The 22,043-nt window shown below is 55.5% G+C and overlaps 1 protein-coding gene across 11 annotated transcripts in view; it reads right to left on the bottom strand.

The window, feature by feature from the left end:
• Positions 1-12,347: 12,347 nt before the first annotated feature.
• TOM1L2 (target of myb1 like 2 membrane trafficking protein) overlaps positions 12,348-22,043 on the bottom strand; it is a gene marked incomplete at both ends in the record, with an annotated part of 103,234 nt that continues 93,538 nt past the window's right edge. For 8 of the 11 annotated variants that reach the window (XM_080713348.1, XM_080713351.1, XM_080713352.1 and 5 more), the window contains 3 exons: positions 12,348-12,496; positions 13,126-13,162; positions 17,270-17,329. In XM_080713348.1, coding sequence (XP_080569474.1) covers positions 12,348-12,496; positions 13,126-13,162; positions 17,270-17,329 — 246 coding nt within the window. The remainder of the gene's footprint in view (positions 12,497-13,125; positions 13,163-17,269; positions 17,330-22,043) is intronic. The other 3 variants (XM_080713354.1, XM_080713358.1, XM_080713349.1) reach the window with 1 other exon arrangement.

Below are 22,043 nucleotides of genomic sequence, written 5' to 3'. Positions count from 1 at the left end.
GCGGGAGCCGGGCGGGCAGGGAGGGGCGGAGCCTAGCGGGAAGCCACGCCCACCTAGCCGGAGGCCCCGCCCCTGGGAGAGAGCGGGAGGCCCTTAGGAGCCCCCCTGCTCTCCGGGCTCCCCGAGTGCCTCCCAGTCTTTTTTTTTTTTTTTTTTTCTGGTACTGGGGATGGAACTCAGAGGCATTCTGCCTTTGAGCTACACTTCCAGCCCTATTTTTTTTTTCTTTTTCTTTTTTCAAACCGCGATCCTCCTGTCTCAGCCTCCTGAATGTTGGGATTACAAGCGTGTACCGCCACGCCCGGCCTTCTTTGACTCCAGTCTTTGCTGCACACTCCTGGAAGCCACCCAAAGGCATAGGGGCAGAGACAACCTGGTGGACTGTGCTTTAGACCTGAACTGGATTGCCCTGGGTTGTGACAGGCTGGGTTAAGGTCAGAGCAAGAGTCTGGTAGAGCAGAGGGCCGAGGCGTGAACCCTGGATCCTGTGTGGGGAGGCTGATTAAAATAAACCAGCCAGTTGGGAGGCTGAGACGGGAGGATCAAGGTTCGCGGCCAGCCTCAGCTACTTAGTGAGGCCCTCTGCAACTCTGTGAGACCCTGTTTCAAAATAAAGAATAAAAAATAGGGCTGGGACTGTAGCTCGGAGGTAGAATGTCCCTGGGTTCCATCCCAGTACCACAAAATAAATAGATAAATAAATAAATAAATAAATAAATAAATAAATACCCCAGCCAGGCATGGTGGTAGATGGCTGTAATACTACTACTTGGGAGGCTGAGACAAGAGGATCACCGGAGCTGGGAGTGGTGGGTTACGCTTGTAATCCCAGCATTCCGGAGGCTGAGACCTGGAGGATCGCGGTTCGCGGACAGCCTCAGCTACTTAGTGAGGCCCTCTGCAATGCAGGGGGACCCGGTTTCCAAATAAAGAATAAAAAATAGGGCATGGGGTGTAGCTCAGAGGTCAAATGCCCCTGGATTCCATCCCCAGACCCGCAAAAAAAAAAAAAAAAAAAAAAAAGGATCTCTGGTTCGAGGCCAGCCTCAGCAACTTAGGCCCTTCAGCAACCTAGCGAGACCTGAAACAGGGCTGGGCTGCGGCTCGGAGGTAGAATGGCCCTGGGTTCAGTCCCTAGTACCAAAAACTAAACTCAGCCAGAACTGACACTCAGGTGTCTGAAAGGGAGGAGGCTGTGAGCTCCCTGTCTGCGGAGGTCTGCGGGCAGAGAGGCACCCAGAGGTAGAAGGGAGACGCCGTGAGAGATTGGACTCCAGGACGCCATAGCGAGACGGCCTTCCGGCCCAGACTCCAGATATAGCCCATCTGGCTGCAGCCACAGAGGGAGTTAAAATGAGGAAAAATGTCTGCTGCGCCTTCAAACGGGGGCGGGGGCCGAGGAGGCCACAGAAGCCCAAGTCCCTGGGGCCCCCGCCGAAGACATGCAATTCTCTTTGTTTCTGTCTGGAAGTGATCGCCATGGAAAATTACCCACAACAGAATGGTCAGGAGCCGGCGACTCTCCAAGACACGGCCCCCTCTAGGCAGGTGCCACCCTGTCTCCCCAGAAGAGCCTCTGCCCGGACCCAGGGGCGCGGCTGGCTCCTTATCTCCCCCCCACACCCAGTCCTCACCACTCCAAGAAAACCCAAGAGGTCTCAGGAATCTGGTGACCTCGGCAAAAATTCAAATTAAATAAATGCCCTTCATCTGGGGAGGGGGGGGGGAGAAAGCCTCTCGGGAGATCACTGTCTTTATTCAGAGTCAGCGCCCATCCAAGTTTTCACCTGTTCGCCCCTGGAGCAGACCTACAATCCTTTTTTTGTCTTTTTTTTTTTTTAACTGCAAGAGTTACGGGCGTGGCAAAGGTTAACAGAAGACCTGTAGCCCTGACTACAAAAGCCGGTTGAAGCCGGGCGTGGTGGCCACTCTTGTAATCCCTGCGCTTGGGAGGCAGAGACAGGAGGATCACGCAGGTTCGAAGCCAGTCTTGCTGGCTTAAGAGACCCTGTTTCCAAATAAAACTATAAAAATAGGTCTGGGAGTGTAGCCCGGAGGTAGAAGAGTTTCCAGAGACCCCAGTACCACCAAAAAATAAAAAATAAAAATAAAGCTGGTTGAAAACTAAGTCTGGCTGGAGCCCCCTGTTTGGGGAGACAGTCTGTGCCACTAAAATAAATCTATGAGCTGGGTGTGGTGGTGGAAGCTTGTAATCCCCCCACAGGAGGATCCCGCAGGTTCGAAGCCAGCCTCAGCTACTTAGTGAGACCCTGTTTCCAAATAAAATATATGAGCCCGGTGGGGTGGCACACGCTTGTAATTCCAGTACTTGGGAGGCTGAAACAGGAGGATCGCAGTTCGCGGCCAGCCTTGGCTACTTCTTAGTGAGGCCCTTTGCAACTCAGTGAGACCCTGATTCAAAAGAGTAAAAACTAGGGTTGGGGGTTGTAGCTCAGAGGGAGAATGCCCCTGGGTTCCGTCCCCAGCATCACAAAAATAAATAAGTAAATTAATTAATTAATAAAATAGGGCTGGGGGTATAGCTCAGAGGTCAAATGCCCCTGGGATCCACCCCCAGACTCCCAATAAATAAATAAATAAATAAATAAATAAATAAATAAAATAAAGAATAATAGGGCTGGGGGGCGTAACTCGGAGGTAGAATGCCCCTGGGTTTCATCCCCAGTACCGAAAAAAAAAAATCCAAATAAAATATGATAGGTCTGGGAGTGTAGCCTGGAGGTAGAAAGCCCCTGGATTCCATCCCCAGTACCACGCAAACACACACACACAAAAATAAATTAAAATAAAATAATTATTTTCTCGGGTGTCTAGGATCCACAAGGGCCACTTTTAAGGCACGTGAGGGGCTCCTCTGGCCTGGGTGCCCCAAGGCGCGCTGATCCCCACCGGCAGTCTGGACACTGTCTACACCGCTGAGCCTGCGTCGTCCCCGGCCCTTTACAGCCGAGGAAACCTGGGACGCCGGGCGGGGGCCGCAGAGGTCCGAGCCGGCGCCCGGCCAGGCAGGCCCCGCCCCCGGCCGCCGCAGCCAATGGGCGCGCGGCCCGCGGTGGGGTGACCCGGCGTCACGCATCCTCGGGGCGGGGCCGCCCGAGACAAGCCGCCCCCGCCCCGCGCGCCCCCGCCCCGCGCGCCCCCGCCCCGCGCGCCCCCGCCCCGCGCGCCCCCGCCCCGCGCGCCCCCGCCCCGCGCGCCCCCGCCCACTCTCCCCGCCGCGCCAGGGGCGAGCGCGGCCTGGGGTCTGCGCGGCGGCGGCGGCAGAGGGAGGACCGCCCGGCCCAGGGACGATTCTGGACCTCGGCGTGGCCTCTGCCCTGCTCGGCCTTAGGCGGTGTTTATGGGCCTCTCAGCCTGCACGGCTCGCTTGCCAGGGAGGCTTACACCCATGGGTCCTCCCCACCCATGGGGGCCCTCCCCACCCATGGGGGGCCTTCTACACCCACGGGGGCCCTCCACACCCACGGGGGCCCCCCACACCCATGGGCCCTCCACACCAATGGGGGGCCTTCTACACCCACGGGGGCCCTCCACACCCATGGGCCCTCCACACCAATGGGGGGCCTTCTACACCCTTGGGGCCCCTCCACACCCATGGGGGCCCTCCACACCCATGGGGGCCCTCCCCACCCATGGGGGGCCTTCTACACCCACGGGGGCCCTCCACACCCACAGGGGCCCTCCACACCCATGGGCCCTCCACACCAATGGGGGCCTTCTACACCCTTGGGGCCCCTCCACACCCATGGGGGCCCTCCACACCCATGGGGCCCCTCCACACCCATGGGGGCCCTCCACACCCACGGGGCCCCCCACACCCATGGGGCCCCTCCACACCCACGGGGGCCCTCCACACCCACGGGGGCCCTCCACACCCATGGGGCCCTCCCCACCCATGGGGCCCCTCCACACCCATGGGAGGCCTTCTACACCCATGGGGGCCCTCCACACCCATGGGAGGCCTTCTACACCCATGGGGGCCCTCCACACCCATGGGCCCTCCACACCCATGGGGCCCCTCCACACCCATGGGGCCCCTCCACACCCATGGGAGGCCTTCTACACCCATGGGGTCCCTCCCCACCCATGGGGGGCCTTCTACACCCATGGGCCCTCCACACCCACGGGGGCCCTCCACACCCATGGGGGCCCTCCACACCCATGGGGGGCCTTCTACACCCATGGGGGCCCTCCACACCCATCATTGCAGGTTGAACCCCAAGGACCGCCTCACAGTGAGGGGTGAGGCTCCCAGACGAGGGTGCTGGGTGCAGGAGTTAGCACCTGTCCCCTGGGGCTGATGGCTATTTGGGGAAAGGCCGGCTGGGATTGGAGGAAGCCCCAGGGTCACAGGGTGGGCTGGGTTAGTTGGTGGCAGGAGACTGAACTGCCAAATTCGGCCCTAAATGGGCAGGGTAGCCCATGCCTGCAAGCCTAGTAATTTGGGAAGACGAGACCGGAGACCCCGTTTTAAAATAAAAGGTAAAGCTGGGCGTGATGGCGCATGCTTGTAATCCCAGTCCTTGGGAGGCTGAGACAGGAGGATCGCGCAGGTTCGAAGCCAACCTCAGATATTTACTTCGTGAGGCTCTCAGAAACTTAGTGAGACCCTGTTTCCAAAAAAAATAGAAAATAGGTCTGGGAGTAAAGGCTGGAGGTAGAAAGGCTCTGGGTTCCATCCCCAGCACCACACACACAAAATAAATAAATAGAATAAGATAAAATACAAGTAGGGCCGGGATGTAGCTCAGTGGCAAAGCGCCTGCTTTGCAGGTGTGGCGCTCTGGATTCGATCCTCGATTCCAAAAAAAAAAAGACAAAAAAAAAAAAACCCTTTAAAAAATAATAAGCTAAGAAGATAAAATAAAAGTTAAAAAGGGCCGAGAGTATAGCTCAGAGGTAGAATGCCCCTGGGTTCAATTCCCAGTACCCCAAACAAACAAATAAACAATAGTCTGACTGAATTGTCAAAAGAAAATTATCCGTGTGTGTGTGTGTGTGTGTGTGTGTGTGTGTGTGTGTGTGTGTGTGTGTTAGGGATGTAGTGAGAAAACCCAGGGGCATTCTACCTCTGAGCTGTACTGCCCCAGCCCTTTTTAGTATTCATCTTTCTTTCTTTCTTTCTTTCTTCTTTCTTTCTTTCTTTCTTTCTTTCTTTCTTTCTTTCTTTCTTCTTTCTTTCTCTCTCCTTCTTCCTTTATTTCTTTCCTTCTTTCTTTTTTTTGATTGAATACCTCTGAGCTATACCCTCAGCCTTATTTTATTTTTTTAAATTTTGAAACAGGGTCTCACTAAGTTGCAGCGCTGCCTGCAATCCTGTGATCCTCCCGTCTCAGCCTCCTGAGTCCTGGGATTACAAGCAAGTGGCACCACACTGGGCTCCGTTTTAGTTTTTATTTTGAAATTGCATTGCTAAATTGCTGGGGCTATCCCAGAGCCTGCAATCCTCCTGCCTTAGCCTCCTAAGTACTTAAATACCGGGATTACAGGAGTGTGCCACTGCACCTGTTTTGTTTTGTACTGGGGATGGAGGAACCCAGAGTCATTCTACCCCCAAGCTACCTCTCCACCCTATTTTATTTATTTATTTATATTTATTTATTTATTTATTTTAGCGGTACTGGGGATACAACCCAGGAACATTCTACCTCCAAGCTACACCCAAGTCCTTTTTTTTTTTTTTTTTTTTTTGTGGGTCTGGGGATGGAACCCAGGGGCATTCGACCTCCAAGCTACACCCCCTGCCCTATTTTTTATTCTTTTTGTTTGTTTGTTTTGGTGGTACTGGGGTTCCTGGAAGCCCTTCTACCTCCGGGCTACACTCCCAGACCTATTTTTACATTTTTATTTGGAAACAGGGTCTCCTAAGCCAGCGCGCGCGGCTGGCTTCGAACCTGCGCGATCCTCCTGTCTCCGCCTCCCAAGCGCGGGGATTACAAGCGTGTGCCACCACGCCCCGCTTATTCTTTATTTTGAAACCGGGTCTCACTGAGTTGCAGAGGGCCTCACTAAGTAGCTGAGGCTGGCCGCGAACCGCGATCCTCCAATCTCAGCCTCCCAAGAGCTGGGTTTACAAGCGTGCGCCGCCACGCCCGGCCTCCGCTTTACTTCTTGGTAAATACGTGTAATATAGAGGCCTCTGCAGACACTGGGTCTACCACCCAGGGCCCATTTACACAAAAAGACCAGATCGGGACAGAGACCTGCCAAAGGCCCCAGCGGGGACCCTTAGAGTAGGAGGAGGTGGCCCCAGACACGCGAGTCCTCTCAATTTCCCAAAGCATCCCTCATTCCCAAGTGCCGAGGCCGTGCGTTTGCTCTGTGGGTGCTGAGGGTCTGGGCTTGGGGACCACCCAGGAAGCTCCGGTAGGGGCCCCTCTTAAATCAGCTTCTTCTGGGCCCATCCCAGGTCTCTGCTTCAGAACCCAAAGAAGACCCTTGGCGATGGGTGGGGGAGCAGTTACTTTGCTGCAGGAGACCCAGGGACAGGTGGCCATGAGCCCCGTGGGCCCCCAGTGTTCCCACGTGGCCCCCTGCCAGGTTCCTGGGGACTGAAACTGCAGTGGAAGGCGGGCCCTCCCGGCGCTCCTGGGACATGATTGGAGGTGGCAGGGGCTGAGGACGGAGCACTGAGAGAGGAGTCCAGAAGGGGGTCCCAGCCTAACACCCCCAGGTGCGTCCCTCCCGTCTCTCTATCCACACTTGCAGGGACCAGGGTCTGTTTATTGCAAACGGCTGCTCAGATTTTATTCTTCCTTGGCAAACAACCTGACTTTTCAGGCTGAGTTCTTGGACTTCTGCAGGAACTGTTGGGAAAGAGGCTTCCTCTCTGTGCCAGTAGGATGTCCGCCTGGAGCTGCGGGCAGCCCGCGGTCCACCACGCGGAAGAGCCGAGTCCAGGGAGCAGAGCCAGGGCCACGGAGAGGCCGACTCCAGACCCAAGCCTCTGGGCGCCTCGATCCCGCTGCTCCGGGAGCTGTCTTCAGTCACACGAACCCCTAGATTCCTCTTGCTCATTAACGATTTCTGCTACAACCCCAAAAGGCCCAACATGCCATCTCTAATGAGATATTTGAGATTAAAGCCACAAACTCCCTCCTTCTGGACAAGGAAATATTTCTATTGCTGCTGCTGCTGCTGCTGCTAAACTTTTTTATTTTTTCCAGTACCGGGGATGGAACCCAGGGGCATTCTATCTCCGAGCTACAACCCCAGTAGCTCCATTTTTTAATTCTTTATTTTGAAACCGGGTCTCACTGAGTTGCGGAGGGCCTCACTAAGTAGCTGAGGCTGTCCACGAACCACCACGATCCTCAGATCTCAGCCTCCCCAATGCTGGGATTACAGGCATGTACCACCCTACCCGGCTTTGCTGCTAAACTTTTATACCAACATTTCCTGAGTTTTTTCCATGGAACCTTCCGTGTGTGTGTGTGTGTGTGTGTGTGTGTGTGTGTGTGTGTGTGTGTGTATTATTGGAGATTGAACCCAGGGGTATTCTACCTCTAAGCTACACCCCCAGTCCTATTTTATTTATTTATTTATTTATTTATTTATTTATTTTGCTGTACTGGGCATGGAACCCCAGGAGCATTCTACCTCTGAGCTACACCCCCAGCCCTATTTTGTTTTTACTCTTTATTTTGAAACAGGGTCTCACCGAGTTGCAAAGGGCCTCACTAAGTAGTAGCTGAGGCTGGCCGCGAACCGCGATCCTCCTGTCTCAGCCTTCCAAGTACCGGGATTACAGGCGCGCTCCACCACGGCTGGCTGGAACCCTCCTTTTCCTGAACCTGGGGAAATACACTTGGGCGGGTACCGGCCAGGGGTCCAGGGATGGCAGAGCCCTCCCAGGAGGCTGGTGGCTGAGTCAGAGCTGCAGGGCCGCCCCTCCCTCCTCTGCGGCCCCTTTCCCATTGCGCCCGCGGGCTGGCGGCCAGCATGCTCTGGGGCTGGCTGCTCCCTGCAGGCCCTGGGGACGCTCCAGCAAGCCCTGGCTGCAGCCACTGCATTCTGAGAACCCAGCGCCCCGGGGCAGGACCGGCCGCCTCCCTGCGGGCACACAGCTAGTAGACAGGCATGGTTGGTACCAGGTACCCTGGAGAGCTCGCATGGTGCCTCGGCGTGGCCTGCTCCCCACAGAGCAGCAGCAGCTCCGGCCTCTTCCAAGGCACAGGGCCAGGACACAGCATGGGTTCAGGGGCCATGGTGTCTGTTGAAAGGGACCTAGGGCAGCCGGGTGCAGTGACACGTGGCCGGCAGCCAACTGAGAGGCCCCTTCTCCAAGGACAGGTGCTGCCTGGGAGCCTGCAGGGCGGCCATCGCCAGCCCGGGCAGCTTGGAGGAGGGCTTTCAAAAGGGAGAGGAAGCCGGGCTTGGTGGCGCAGGCTTGTAATCCCAGCATTTAGGAGGCTGAGACAGGATGAAATAATGTGTTTGAGGATCACCTCTGCTGGGGTGTGGTAGTTCAGAGGTAGAACACCCCTGGGTTCAGTCTCCAGCACCCCCTCAAGAAAATAAAAATAAAAGGAAGAGGAACTGGACATGGTGGTGCACACCTGTAATCCCAGCACTCGGGAGGCTGAGACCGGAGGATCGTGGTTCGCGGCCAGCCTCGGCTACTTAGTGAGGCCCTTTGCAACTCAGTGAGACCCTGTTTCAAAGTAAAGAATAAAAAGGAGGGTTAGGGGTTAGGGATGTAGTTCAGAGGTAGAATGTCCCTGAGTTCCATCCCCAGTACCACAAAAAAATAAATAAAAATAAATAAAACAGATTGGGGTAATGGCTCACAGCCCTGTGAATAGACCCTAAACTACGCCACTGTCCACTTTAAGAGGGCGAGCTGTAGGTGATGGGAATTAGATCTCAATAAAGCTGTTGCCAAAACAGACAGGGGACAGAGGTCTGCCTGCCCTGGGCTCTCCAATTCATAAGCTCTGCAAAAGATTGGTTTTTTTTGTTTTGTTTTTTTTGTTTTTTTGCAGTACTGGGGATGGAACCCAGGGGCATTTGACCTCCAAGGTACACTTCCTGCCCTATTTTTTATTCTTTATTTTGAAACCGGGTCTCACTGAGTTGCAGAGGGCCTCACCAAGTAGCTGAGGCTGGCCGCAAACCACGATGCTCCTGTCTCAGTCTCCCGAATGCTGGGGTTACACGCGTGCACCACCACGTCTGGCTTCTGCAAAAGATTCTGATGCCCGGAGGATGGCAAGAGCCCGGCCAAGGGGGATTCATGGTGACCCTGGGCTGCTGGCCCTGGGCAAGGGTGACCACCTCCCCATACCACTCTGGGACCTGGGATGGGAAGGAGGGAGACCAAGTTCTCAGGCTGGCCACTGAAGGGATTTTCCTGGCCAGGCAGCTGGACAGGGGTGAGGGTCCTGGCTGTCCCCGTCCAACACCCCCATCCCGCCCTGAGCTGAGACCTGTGGCAGCCAGCCCCACTTAAGGAAGACGGGGGTGGGGCCCTCCTGGCAGCCAACTCCACAGACACCACGCATGACCGGTTTGCTCAGGAATTTATTTACTGCGGATTACTTTACATGCAAGAACCCAAACTAGAGAGGCGTATCTGGAAGGACGGCCAGGGGCGGGGGGGACGCTCTGGTGTCCCTCTGACCGTTTCCCCAGAACCGGCCCCGCCCACAGGGGCACAGTTCAGGGAGGAGACCAGACTCCGGACGGGCCCACCAACTCAAGGCGGTCCCCTTTCCAGTTGTCCCCCGGGACCCCCAAGAGCCGTCGGGAGCTAACTGCGGGCTTCAGGAGACGGCGAGAGGTTGGACGCCGTGGTGAGTGGTCGAGACGTGGGGCTGGGGTTGGCAGCCATTGGGGGCGGCGTGGGGGTCTGGTGGCCACAGAGGAAGCCTGCCCCCCCCCTCGCGGCCAGCAAAGGCTGGAGATGGTCGCTGGAGATGTGACCCCGCGGGGGGCTGATGGGGAAGGGGACCCACCCAGACACAGCATCCTCTCCCTTCCCAGGCTGCCCGGGGCTGAGCTGAGCCCAGTTGGAGGAGAGTTTGCACAAAGAGGGAACAGACAGGAGTAGGGGGTGGGGGGCAGAGAGAGGCAGGAGGGGCGCCGTGGGCACCCGCTAGGAGCTGAGGAATACTGCTGGGTGCCCGGTCTGGCCCCCACCCCGCACGGCTGCAGTGACCACGCAGACCCCAATCACGCTGAGGGGCCGACGGACAGGGCGACGAGGGCACAGATGGACGGTCGCCTTTCCCTCCGGCCACGGGCAGAGCGCTGGTCCCTCGCACGCGGAGGGGCGAGGTGGCCCTTCTGGCCCGGGCCTCTGCCCCCGTCACACCACAGGCAGTACAGCCGCCCGCTGCTGCCCGCTGGCTGCAGGGCGGGTCGGGAGGAACCGTCCATCGCCTCGGCTCGGTGCACAGTGAACGCAGGAAAGGTTAAACACATTCCCCAAGAAAATATTTTGACAAAATAAATATTTTAACCTATAATCAGGTATAATTAGTGCTTACGAGAGGACTCTCAGCAATAATTTAGTGTCATTAAGTACATACCATATCTGTGATTTCTAACACGTGGAGCTGGGGGCCGGCCAGGGGCCGGCCTCCCTGCCCTGAGCAGGTGGCCCGAGGCTGCACTCCCCGGGTGGCAGGTGACGGGCAGGCCAGAGGCCTCAGGACATCCCATCCCTGCTGGGTCCCTGCCTCCGCCGTGGCCTGAGCCACAGGTCACCGCTGGACAGCACACGTGTGCAGAAAGTGCTTCAAAGCCCCCAAGGGGCAGCTCCTGGCCAGGAAGGCAGGGACAGGGCTTTGCATGGCCGGTGGCCTCCTGTGGGCCCACAGGGATTCTCTGCCAGCTGCCGCGAGGCACCCGGGCCTCTCTGAGCAGCACGGACCATCTGAAGTTGGGGGCTGGGAACAGCTCCAGACGTGGTACCAGGCACTATCTCAGCTGCACTGCCCACAGGGGCCCCTTCGGCTCTCCGCCTTCCAGGAGGCAGGGAGGCTTCCTCTACCCCTGGAGGACACTGGGCCTGTCCGCCACCACCCACGGGCCCAGCTCTGGCCCTTGCAGGAACAAGCCCTGCGGGCAGCATCCCAGGGCTAGGACCTCCGGGACACCTGGGATATCCCTGCTGCCTTCTTTGGGGCCGGAGGACCTGGTCCGGCGGGCTTGGTCCTCCAGAGCGTTGAAGAGGACCAAGGCCAGGGATGGAGGGGCCCCAGAGAGCACAGGGTGGCAGCTTCTTTGAGGAACAACTGCTGGGTCCCATGGGTGCTCAGCCCTCGCCTCCCCTCCATTCCAGCCTCCCAGCCTCCCCTGCTGAGGCTAGCCTTCTGGAGGAGACAGAGCCTCTCAGACTATCCTGCCAGGTGGGAAGGGCTGGCCACACCACAGGCGGGGGACACGGGGTGGCCTAGGGGAGGCAGGGAGCTGGCCTGGACACTGGGCGGTGTCGAGGTGGGCGGGGGGCTGTCAGGCCAGCCTGGGGGGAGGCCGAGGCCCATGCAGGGATGGGCGGGGGCCTTGGTGGTGTTCTCAGAGACTTGGACCTCTGGACATGCACAGAGTGAATGGGGGCCAGAGCCCTGTATATGGAGAGCAGTGAGCCTATTGGCTCCCCAGGGAAGTCCGGGCGGCGGGGCCGAGCCCGCCACACCAGGCACACACGCCGGGGTCCAGGGCCTCGGCTTCCAGTGGTGTTGACCAGCGTGCTGGTGCGGCCACCCAGGGTTGCAGGCTGCCCTCCCCGCCCTTGGCTCCCCTCTCGCCTGGAGCCCGGGATCCTTCGGGGCTCTTTGGTCCCAGGCCAGGCTGCTGAGCCAGCCGGGACCCGAGGCCCGGGCCAGCAGCTGACCAATGGAGAGACGGTCAAGAACACGAGCCCCACTCGTGGCCCCACAGCCTTTGAAAGTACCCACGCCAAGTGCCACCTGGCAACACAGCCCAAGGCGGGAGGCTGAGGCGGTGGGTCCAACCCAGCGAGCCCCGCGCTCCCGGAGGAGGTGTGGAAGAGAGGGACATGGAGGGGGCCGCCTCACTCCCCGGGAGCGGTGAGCTGGACAGAGCTGGGCGCGTGTGGCAGGCGGTGCCTCACTCCTCCGTGGGCGGGCGATGGAGGAGGCACGGGGGCTGCCGTGGGGGAGTGGAGGGCTGCAGCTCTCTCCCACTGGCCAGAGCAGAGATGCTGAGAGCTGGTCCTGTCCTGGGGGCGGGGAGGGGGACACACTGGCGTTTCCATGGAGACACAGGTGCGTGGACAGGGGGCGGCAGGGCAGGAGGCGCAGCCACTGCGGGGACCAGTGGTGACCTGCCGTCCAGGGGGGAGGCACATGGCGGGCAGCTCACAGGGCGAAGAGGGCGTCCTCTGAGCGCTCAGGCTTCTTCCGGCCAGAGGGGTTGGAGGCCGGGGCGGGGGGCTCCATGGGGGGCGAGGGGAGGTCGGGGACCATCTCCGCAGCTTTGGCCCTCTCTTCAAGGAACTTATCAAACTCTGTAATAGAAGTGGAGGCGAAGGCCGGGGTTGGGGGCACAGCCTGCCAGTTCCTCGTTACCCATGCCCTTCCCGCGGGGGCATCCCTGCACCGGGCTGTGGGCCCCACCCAGGGTGACCCGCCTCTGGGACACCCTTCCCATGCCCCAGCCTCCGGTCCCTCCTCTGCCTCCTGCTGGGTGAGCTGGGGTGCAGTGATGGGGGAGAGGGTCCCTGCAGCCCACAGGTCCATGGGAAAGACTAGAAAACTCAGGGCCCCCGCCCCCCCCAGACAGCAGCCATGTCTGCTGGGGGCAGAGTGGAGAGAGCCGGGAAGCGTGCAACTCCCTCTACCCTTAAAAAGGAAGGGCTGAACATCTCAGAGGGCATGTCCTCTGAGGGTGTCCTGCGGGGTTGCGTGACCCCGTGGCACCCAGTGACCACCCGGGTCGGAACGCAGGACAGCCGTCGGGCCCGCTGGTCATGGGCTCCGTGACCTTCTGAAAATCACACATCCTTCCCGACTCCGTTTCCCCTTGAAGGAGAGGGGACAAATAACCGTCCTAACGTGGGCCTGGGACACCAGGGGGCCTGGCGCCCGAGGGGCTCTGGCACAACAGCTGCTGTGACCACAGCTGGCAGGGCTGTACCTTCGCTTGTGACTCCCTCTTCCAGGCTGTCACCCTTCTGTAGGAGGAGCAGAGAGAGCGGCGTTAGGGCTGGGGGTCCCGGCCCCGCCTGCCCACCCGGCGCCACCTCCGGGCGCCACTGCCCACGGCCACCAAAGAAAAAACCCTCTGCGTTTCCTGTTTCCAGATTTCTGGAAAGGCAGAATACCGCCCTTCTTATTCTGGACAAACAGAAATTTTGTTTAAAAAGAGAAATGAAGGGGGAAAAAAAAAAAAAAGCCCAGCCAGGCAACACACACCTGAGATCCCAGTGTTTGGGAGGCTGAGACAGGAAGATCGCAGGCAGGTTCAAGGTCAGTGCCTTGGCGACCCACACACTCGTTTCAAAATAAAAAATAAAAAGGGGCTGGGGTACAGCTCAGTGGTGGAATGCCCCTGGACTGAATCCCCAGCATATCAAAACACAAAAGCAAACCCCCAAACCCAAACGGGTCCGAGGTTTTGACCCCCTAAAAGAGCCAGAAAGGAAAATTCAAAATGGTGCAGCCACAGGCCGGGTTGGCGCCTGGGCTGCGGAGGAAGAGCCGGGCCCGGGACACCGTCCAGGCTCTGGGGAGAGGCCAGGGGCCACAGGAGCCGGGCGCGGCAGGGTCCCTGCGCCATCATCTGTGGTCTGTACGCGCCTGGCCAGCGCGGCGGTCCCAGGAAGGAAGACTGTCTGCGTGTACAGCTGGCCGGCCTCGGCCTGCGCTCAGGAGCTGTCCTGGCAGAGGACGCTGTCTCCCCACACCCCAAATGTGTCCTGCAGCCTTCGGGGCACAGTGGCTGCCTCCCCCCAGGTCCTGTGTCCCGCTGTCTGCTCCCGAAGGGCTTTGTGTACCCGTAAAATTGGAAGCAGATCACATCTAATTCTGTTTAGAAAATATGGCGTGTGCAGGGGTCTCACTGGGAAGAGGGCGATACGAGTGGAGAGCCCGGCACCGGGTAGGGGACCTGGGTCCTTCCCCGCCCTGCCGCTGACCTGCGTCAGCCTCTGGACAGGTCCCTTTCCCTTGCTGGGGCTCGGCCTCCTATTATTATTATTATTATTATTTATTTTGGTGGTACTGGGGGTGGAACCCAGAGGCTTTCTACCCCCGGGCTATACTTCCAGACCTATTTTATATTTTATTTGGAAACAGGGTCTCACTAAGTTGCCGAGAGCCTCACTCAGTAGGTGAGGCTGGCTTTGAACCCACGCGATCCTCCTGTTTCAGCCTCCCAAGCGCAGGGATGACAAGTGTGCGCCACCATGCCCGGCTTATTATTATTATTATTATTATTATTTATTATCATTATTTTGCAGTACTGGGAATGAACCCAGGAGCGTTCTACCTCTGAGCTACACCCCCAGCTCTATTTTTTATCCTTTATTTTGAAACAGGGCCTCACTGAGTAGTTGAAGCTGGCTGGAAACCCGCCATCCTCTCCTCTCAGCCTCCCAAATACTAGGATTACAAGCCTGTGCCATCACACCCGGCTTCCTTGTTGATTTTTCTGAGACAGAGTCATGCTAGGTTGCTGAGAGTCTCAGTACGTACTGAGACTGGTGTCTAATCTGCGATCCTCCTGTCTCAGCCTCCCAAGTACTGGGATTACATGTGGTATCACCATGCCTGGCTTTATTTTTAATTTTTTAAGTTTTTTTCCCAGTACTAGAGATGGAGCCCTGGGGCATTCTACCTTCAAGCTACACTCCCAGCCCTATTTTTTTATTCTTTCATTTTTTTTGAAACAGGGTCTCACTGAGTTGCAAAGGGCCTAAGTAGCTGAGGCTGTCCTTGAACCATGATATTCTCCTGTCTCAGCCTCCCAAATGCTGGAATTACAAGCATTACCACAATGCCCAGCTGGCTTAATTTTTTTTTTATTTTTGTACTGGGGATGGAACCCAGGGGCATTCTACCTCCGAGCTACACCCCCAGTCCTTTTTTTTTTTTTTTTTTAATGGGCCTGGGGATGGAACCCAGGAGCATTTGACCTCCAAGCTACAACCCCAGTCCTATTTTTTCTTTTTCTTTTTCTTTTTTTTTTTTTTTGCAGGTCTGGGGATGGAACCCAGGGGCATTCAACCTCTGAGCTGCACCTCCTGCCCTGTTTTTAATTCTTTATTTTGAAACCCGGTCTCACTGAGTTGCAGAGGACCTCACTAAGTAGCTGAGGCTGTCTTTAAACCGTGATCCTCCAGTCTCAGCCTCTCAAATGCTGGGATTACAGGCGTGCGCTACCGCGCCCGGCTTCCCAGCCCTATGTTTTATTCTTTATTTTGAAACAGGGTCTCCCTGAGTTGCAAAGGGCCTCACTAAGTAGCTGAGGCTGTCCTCAAACCGCAATCCTCCTGACTCAGCCTCCCAAGTGCTGGTATTACTGGCCCCACTTGGCCTCCCCTTCTGAGATGACGGGGCCTGGCCCCGCCTCTTTACTTGTGTGAGGGGAGTTATTTTCCAGGTGTGCCCTTGGGAAAGCTGTCACCACAGGCCTCTTCTTCCTCCCCTGACACTTGGGTGGCTGCCTCCCGGTCTTCTGAAAGCCTGGCCTTCTGAGAGGAGGTGGCCAGACCCTGAAAAGGCCTGTGAGCCCTCCTGGGCCATAGACTGCCAGGCTCCTTCTACAGTGAACGCTGGCCACGCCCTGCCCCAGGGCACTCGGACGCCCAGGGACCCATCGCCAATTTTCTTTTTTCTTTTCCTTATTTTTTTTTCTTCTTCTGGTACTAGGGACTGAACACAGGGCATTCTACTGCCAAGAGACACCCGCAACCCTATTTTTTATTCTTTATTTTGAAACAAGGCCTCACTGAGTTGCAAAGGGCCCAAGTAGCTGAGGCTGTCTGTGAACCATGATCCTCCTGTCTCAGCCTCCTTAATACTGGGATTACAAGCATGCGCCAACATGACTGGCTACATTTTTTTTTCTTTTCTTTTCTTTCTTGGTAGTGGGGATTGAACCCAGGAGCATTCTACGTCTGAGCCACATCCCTAACCCTATTTATTTATTTATGTGCTTATTTATGGTGTTAGGGGTTGAACCCAGGAGCTTTCTACCTCTGAGCCACATCCCTAGCCCTATTTCAATTACTTATTTATTTATTTTATGTATTTACTTATTTATGGTGCTGGGGATTGAACCTAGGAGCATTCTACCTCTGAGCTGTACTCCTAGACCTTTTTATTTGGAAACAGGGTCTGGCTAGGTTGTGGAGCGCCTCACTAAGTTGCTGAGGCTGGCCTCCAACCTGTGACCCTCTTGCCTTAGCCTCCCGAGTCCTGAGATTCCAGGTGTGGGCCACGGCTTATCACTGTTTTCAAATGCAGAATGTCCTCAGCTTCTCACCCTGTCTCACAGGATGGAGACAGCAGCCTTTAAACCAGGGGTTCTTATTTTTTTTTTTTTTTTGGTGGTTCTGGGGGAGGAACCCAGGGGCTTTCTACCTCCGGGCTATACTCCCAGCCCTATTTTATACTTTATTTGGAAACAGGGTCTCACTAAGTTGCTGAGAGCCTCACTCAGTAGCCGAGGCTGGCTTCAAACCTGCACGATCCTCCTGTCTCAGCCTCCCAAGTACTGGGATTACAAGTGTGCGCCACCACGCCCGGCTCCCATGTTTTTTTTTTAAACCTCCCCAAACTAGAAGATCTGGGGAAAGGGGAATGACTGTGAACTTAAAACAAAACCAACTACCAGACTCATCTGTGTGTGTATGCTATCATTCCAAAAAGAAAAAAAAAAAAAAAAAGAAAAGCGAGGGCTGGGGCGTGGTACGGTGGTTGAGCGTGTGCAAAGCCATGAACTCCACGGAACTCCCAGCACTGCCGAAAAAAAAAAAAAAAAACTAAAAAAGCAAACAAAATAAAACCGTAAATAATGAAAACTTAAGATCATAAAACGTGAACACAAAGCAAAACAAACCGTGAAACCAAAAACTTGGCCCCCCCAAGCCCCTGGGCACGGCTCTCCCCCTCTGCTGCCGTGGGCCGTGGGGAGGCAGCAGGGGCCGTCTACACCGCAGGGCTCAGGGGCCCGTCTACACCGCAGGGCTCGGTGCGGAGCGCGGTGCCCAGCTGGCAGCTCCGCCCTGACCTCCCTCCTCCACCCGCACGCAGAGTAGACGGAAGTGGAGTCTCACCAGGTCGGTTCTGAGCCACACCTCAATGTCGTCCATGACAGAGGGCTGCGCAACGGGGATCTATGAAGAAGCCAGGCAGCCCCACACAGCAGCCAGGCGGGACATCGGAACAAAGGAAATCGTCAAGAGCAAACCCCAAACGAAATCAAAACGCAACACGCAGCAGCAGGACGCAGCGGGCGCGGCGACGCGGGCGGCAGGGATGGCAGGGGAGGAAGCGATGGGGTGGTGCAGGGTCAGAAGCGGGGCCCGCAGCAGGGAGGGCGGCAGCGCGCATTCTTGAGATGGAGAACTTTTTTGGTTTGTTTTGGTTTGGTTTTGGTACTGAGGATGGAACCCAGGGACAGTCTACCTCTGAGCTACAGCCCCCGCCCTTTTTGGTTTTTTCACTTTGAAACAGGGTCTCGCTGAGGTGCTGAGGTGGGCGTCGATCCTGTGATTCCCCCTGAGCACTGGGGTCACAGACAGGGGGCCGCCACACCAGGCTTACGTTATTTATACCTCCAAGCTATACCCCCAGCCCTATTTTTTTCTTTATATTATTATTATTATTATTATTAATATTATTATTTTGGTGGTACTGGGGATGGAACACAAGGGCTTTCCACCTCCGGGCTATACTCCCAGACCTATTTTATATTTTATTTGGAAACAGGGTCTCACTAAGTTGCTGAGAGCCTCACTAAATAGCTGAGGCTGGCTTCGAACCTGTGCGATCCTCCTGTCTCAGCCTCCCAAGCGCTGGGATTACAAGTGTGCACCACCACGCCCTGTTATTTATTATTATAATAATAATAATAATTATTATTATTATTATTTGCAGTACTGGGAATGGAACACAGGGGTATTCTACCTCTGAGCTATACTCCCGGCCTATTTTATATTATTTATTTATTTATTTATTTAGGTGGTGGTACTGGGGGTTCCTGGAAACTCTTCTACCTCTGGGTTAACACTCCCAGACCTATTTTTATACTTTTTTTTTTTTTTTTTTGAAACACGGTCTCTTAAGCCACTGCTGCTGGCTTTGAACCTGCGCGATCCTCCTGTCTCCACTTTCCAAGCGCAGGGATTACAAGCGTGCGCCACCACGCCCGGCTTATTCTTTATTTTGAAACAGGGTCTCGCTGAGTTGCAGAGAGTCTCACTAAGTAGCTGAGGCTGGCCGCGAACCGCGATCCTCCTGTCTTCAGCCTCCCGAATGTGGTGATCACAGCGTGCGCCACTGCGCCTGGCTAATAATCTTCAGAAAGGCCTGAGGTAACCCCTGACCTCATTAGGAAGTCTCTCTCTGCCAGCATACTGGTCCTTGGACTTACTGGGGACTTTGGATTGCTGAACTGGAAAATTTTCAGGGCATTCTTATCAGCCTGACATGAATCCCAGGGACAAAGAGCACGAGACGACTCTGAGTCGGCATGAATGTCCCACGGCTGAGCCCACAGTGCCCCAGGAGGGCGCTCACTTTCCCTGTCAAGTAGCGACAGGGACTAGCAGGTGCGGCCTGCTCTCCAGACACCTGCTGGCAGGCCCCAGTCTCCATGTGTTCCTGGAACAGGAGACACCGGTTTTTTTTGTTTGTTTGTTTTTGTTTTTTGTGGTACTGGGGGTGGAACCCAGAGGCTTTCTACCTCCGGGCTATACTCCCAGACTTAGTTTATACTTTATTTGGAAACAGGGTCTCACTAAGTTGCTGAGAGCCTCACTAAGTAGCTGAGGCTGGCTTCGAACCTGTGCGATCCTCCTGTCTCAGACTCTCAAGTGCAGGGATTATAAGCCTGCGCCACCACGCCCGGCCTGAGATGCCAGTTTTCATTATCTTTTCCTTCCTTCCTTCCTTTCTTTTTTTTTTTTTTGTGCAGGTTTGGGGATGGAACCCAGGGGCATTCGACCTCCAAGCTACAACCCCTGCCCTTTTTTTTATTCTTTATTTTGAAACAGGGTCTAACTCAGTTGCAGAGGGCCTAAGTAGCTGAGGCTGTCCACGAACCGTGATCCTCCAGTCTCAGCCTCCTGAATGCTAGGATTACAAGTGTGCGCCACCACAGCCAGCTGTCTTTCTTTCTTTTCTTTTTCCTTTCCTTTCCTTTTCTTTCTTTCTTTATTATTATTATTATTATTATTATTATTATTATTATTATTTTTGCAGTACTGGGGATGGAACCCAGGGCATTCTACCGCTTTGCTACAACCCCAGCCCTATTTTTTATTCTTTATTTTGAGACCGGGGTCTCACTGAGTTGCAGGGGGTCTCGCTAAGTAGCTGAGGCTGTTCCCGAACCGTGATCCTCCTGTCTCAGCCCCCACCCCCAATGCTGGGATAACAAGCGTGTGCCACCACGCCCAGCGAGGATTAATCTTGAAAGCCAGCATGCTGAGAAAACAAATACTGCCATCTGAGAAACCCCTTACTCCTTCAAAAAAAAGAAGGGGTTTGACCCCATGCTGCTCATGGGAGCGCTGCTGTTCCCTTTCCTAAACTGCTGAGGCTGGCACCTGCCACCCTCCTGTCTCAGCCTCCCAAATACTGGGATTACAGGCCTGCACCGCCATGCCGGGCATGTTCCCTTTCTTGGATGGGTCCCAGTGAGCTGCGAGCCTGTCTAGGGAGCCGCGCCTGCAGGCTGAGCCCGGAGCCCGCGGCAGCAGGGAGCTTGTCTCTAGCCAGGCTGGGCTCCTGCCTGGCTGGCAGCCTTTGCTGCTGTGGGCCCGGGAGGAGTCTCTTCTCCCTGGACCCTGGGCTCTACCCTGGGCGCCTCCCAGCCTCTTAGGTCCTAAGACCTCTCAGAGATTTATCTGGGTGGAGAGGTGGGAGCAGGGAGCAGGCATGGGGGGGCTTGTCCTCACTTTCCGCATCTGCTAAATGGGGTGAGTACCAGCTTGTACTCAGATGCCAGGTTGGCGTTTTCTTAATCCAGACACCCAGGCAGGCGGGGGTTGGATGCTGGTAATCAACTGAGCTTCTTGTGTTTGGAAGCCAACTCGCGGCCATATTAACCTCTGCCCTCGTGAATAAGTGGCCGGAGTACCCAACAGGGTTACGTCGCTTCTAATAATGTAGGCTGAGCCAAGAGGAGTGCAGGTTCAAGGACAGCCTCAGCAAATAATGAGACTCTCACCAGGCTAGCGAGACCCTGTTTCCAATTAACAAAGACAAATGGACTGCAGGTGTAGCTCGAAGGTAGAATGCCTCTGGGTTCCATCCCCAGTACCACAAAAAAAGAAAAAGAAAAAGAAACATGTAGGCTGCCATGAAAATTGGCTCCCAGAGGCTGAGGGGGAGCTGGGCATGGTGGTACACACCTGTAATCCCAGTACTTGGGAGTCTGCGACAGGACGGGAGGATCGCAGGTTCGAGGCCAGCCTAAGGAACTTACTGAGCTCTCCAGCAACCTAGTGAGACCCTGTTTCAAAAAAATCAATCAAGGCCGGGCGTGGTGGCGCACGCTTGTAATCCCCGTGCATGGGAGGCGGAGACAGGAGGATCGCGCAGGTTCGAAGCCAGCCGTGCTGGCGTAAGAGACCCTGTTTCAAAAATATAAAATAGGTCTGGGAGTGTAGCCCGGAGGAAGAAGGGCTTCCAGGAACCCCAGTACCACCCCCCCCCAAAAAAAATCAATCAATCAGTCAATCAATCAATCAAGCTGGGCATGGTGGCACATGCCTGTAATTCCAGTAGTTGGGAGACTGAGACAGGAGAACTGGAGGTTCGAGGACAGCCTCGGCAAATAGACTCTTATCAAGCTAGTGAGACCCAGTTTCCAATGCACGTTAGTGAAAACGGGCTGCAGGTGTAGCAGGAAGGCAGCATGCCTCCGGGTCCAATCCCAAGAACCACAAAAACATTAAAATAAAAACATCACACTGGGCTGGGGATGTGGCTCAGAAGAATGCCCTGGGTCCAGCCTCCAGTACTTCCCCCCAAAGAGACAGACAGACAGACAGAATCAGTCTAAGGGGCAGAGGAAGCCCCTTCTCCACGCCGAGTGGGGGGAGGCAGGCTAGGAGCGGACTTCCTGCTACCCCGAGGCTGTGGGCAAGTCACCAGGCCCCTGGGAGGTCTCAGTGTCATTTGTCAAACCAGAGGTGGCCCAGCAGATTGCTAAGAAGCGTGTTGGCTCCAGCGAGCCACGATTTTAACATCTTCTTTTCCATCTATTTATTTATTTTTCTGTTGTTGGTATTGGGGGGTTGAATCAGGGGAATTTCATCTCTGAACTACACCCTCAACCCTATTTTAAATTTTTTTTTTTTTTTTTGCAGGTCTGGGGATGGAATCCAGGGGCATTTGACCTCCGAGCTACACCCCCTGCCCTATTTTTTATTCTTTCTTTTTTTTTTTTTTTTGTGGTACTGGGGTGGAACCCAGAGGCTTTCTACCTCCGGGCTATACTCCCAGACCTATTTTCTATTTTATTTGGAAACAGGGTCTCACTAAATTGCTGAGAGCCTCACCAAGTAGCTGAGGCTGACATCGAACCTGTGCGATCCTCCTGTCTCAGCCTCCCAAGTGCGGGGATTACAAGCGTGCGCCACCACGCCCGGCTTATTCTTTATTTTGAAACAGGGTCTCACTGAGTTGCGGAGGGCCTCACTAAGTAGCTGAGGCTGTCCACAAACCGTGATCCTCTGGTCTCAGCCTCCCCAATGCTGGGATTACAAGCATGCGCCACCACGCCCGGCTTTAATTTTTTTTTTTTTTTTTTTTCGGTACTGGGAATGGAATCCAGGAGCATTCTACCTCCAAGTGACACCCCCAGCCCTATTTTTTTAT

The sequence above is a fragment of the Muscardinus avellanarius genome, assembly GCF_963383645.1.
Source record: "Muscardinus avellanarius genome assembly, chromosome: 16".
NCBI classification, from domain to species: Eukaryota; Metazoa; Chordata; class Mammalia; order Rodentia; family Gliridae; genus Muscardinus; species Muscardinus avellanarius.
Note: the sequence above shows the minus strand (reverse complement) of the source record. Positions and strands in the feature narration are given on the sequence as shown.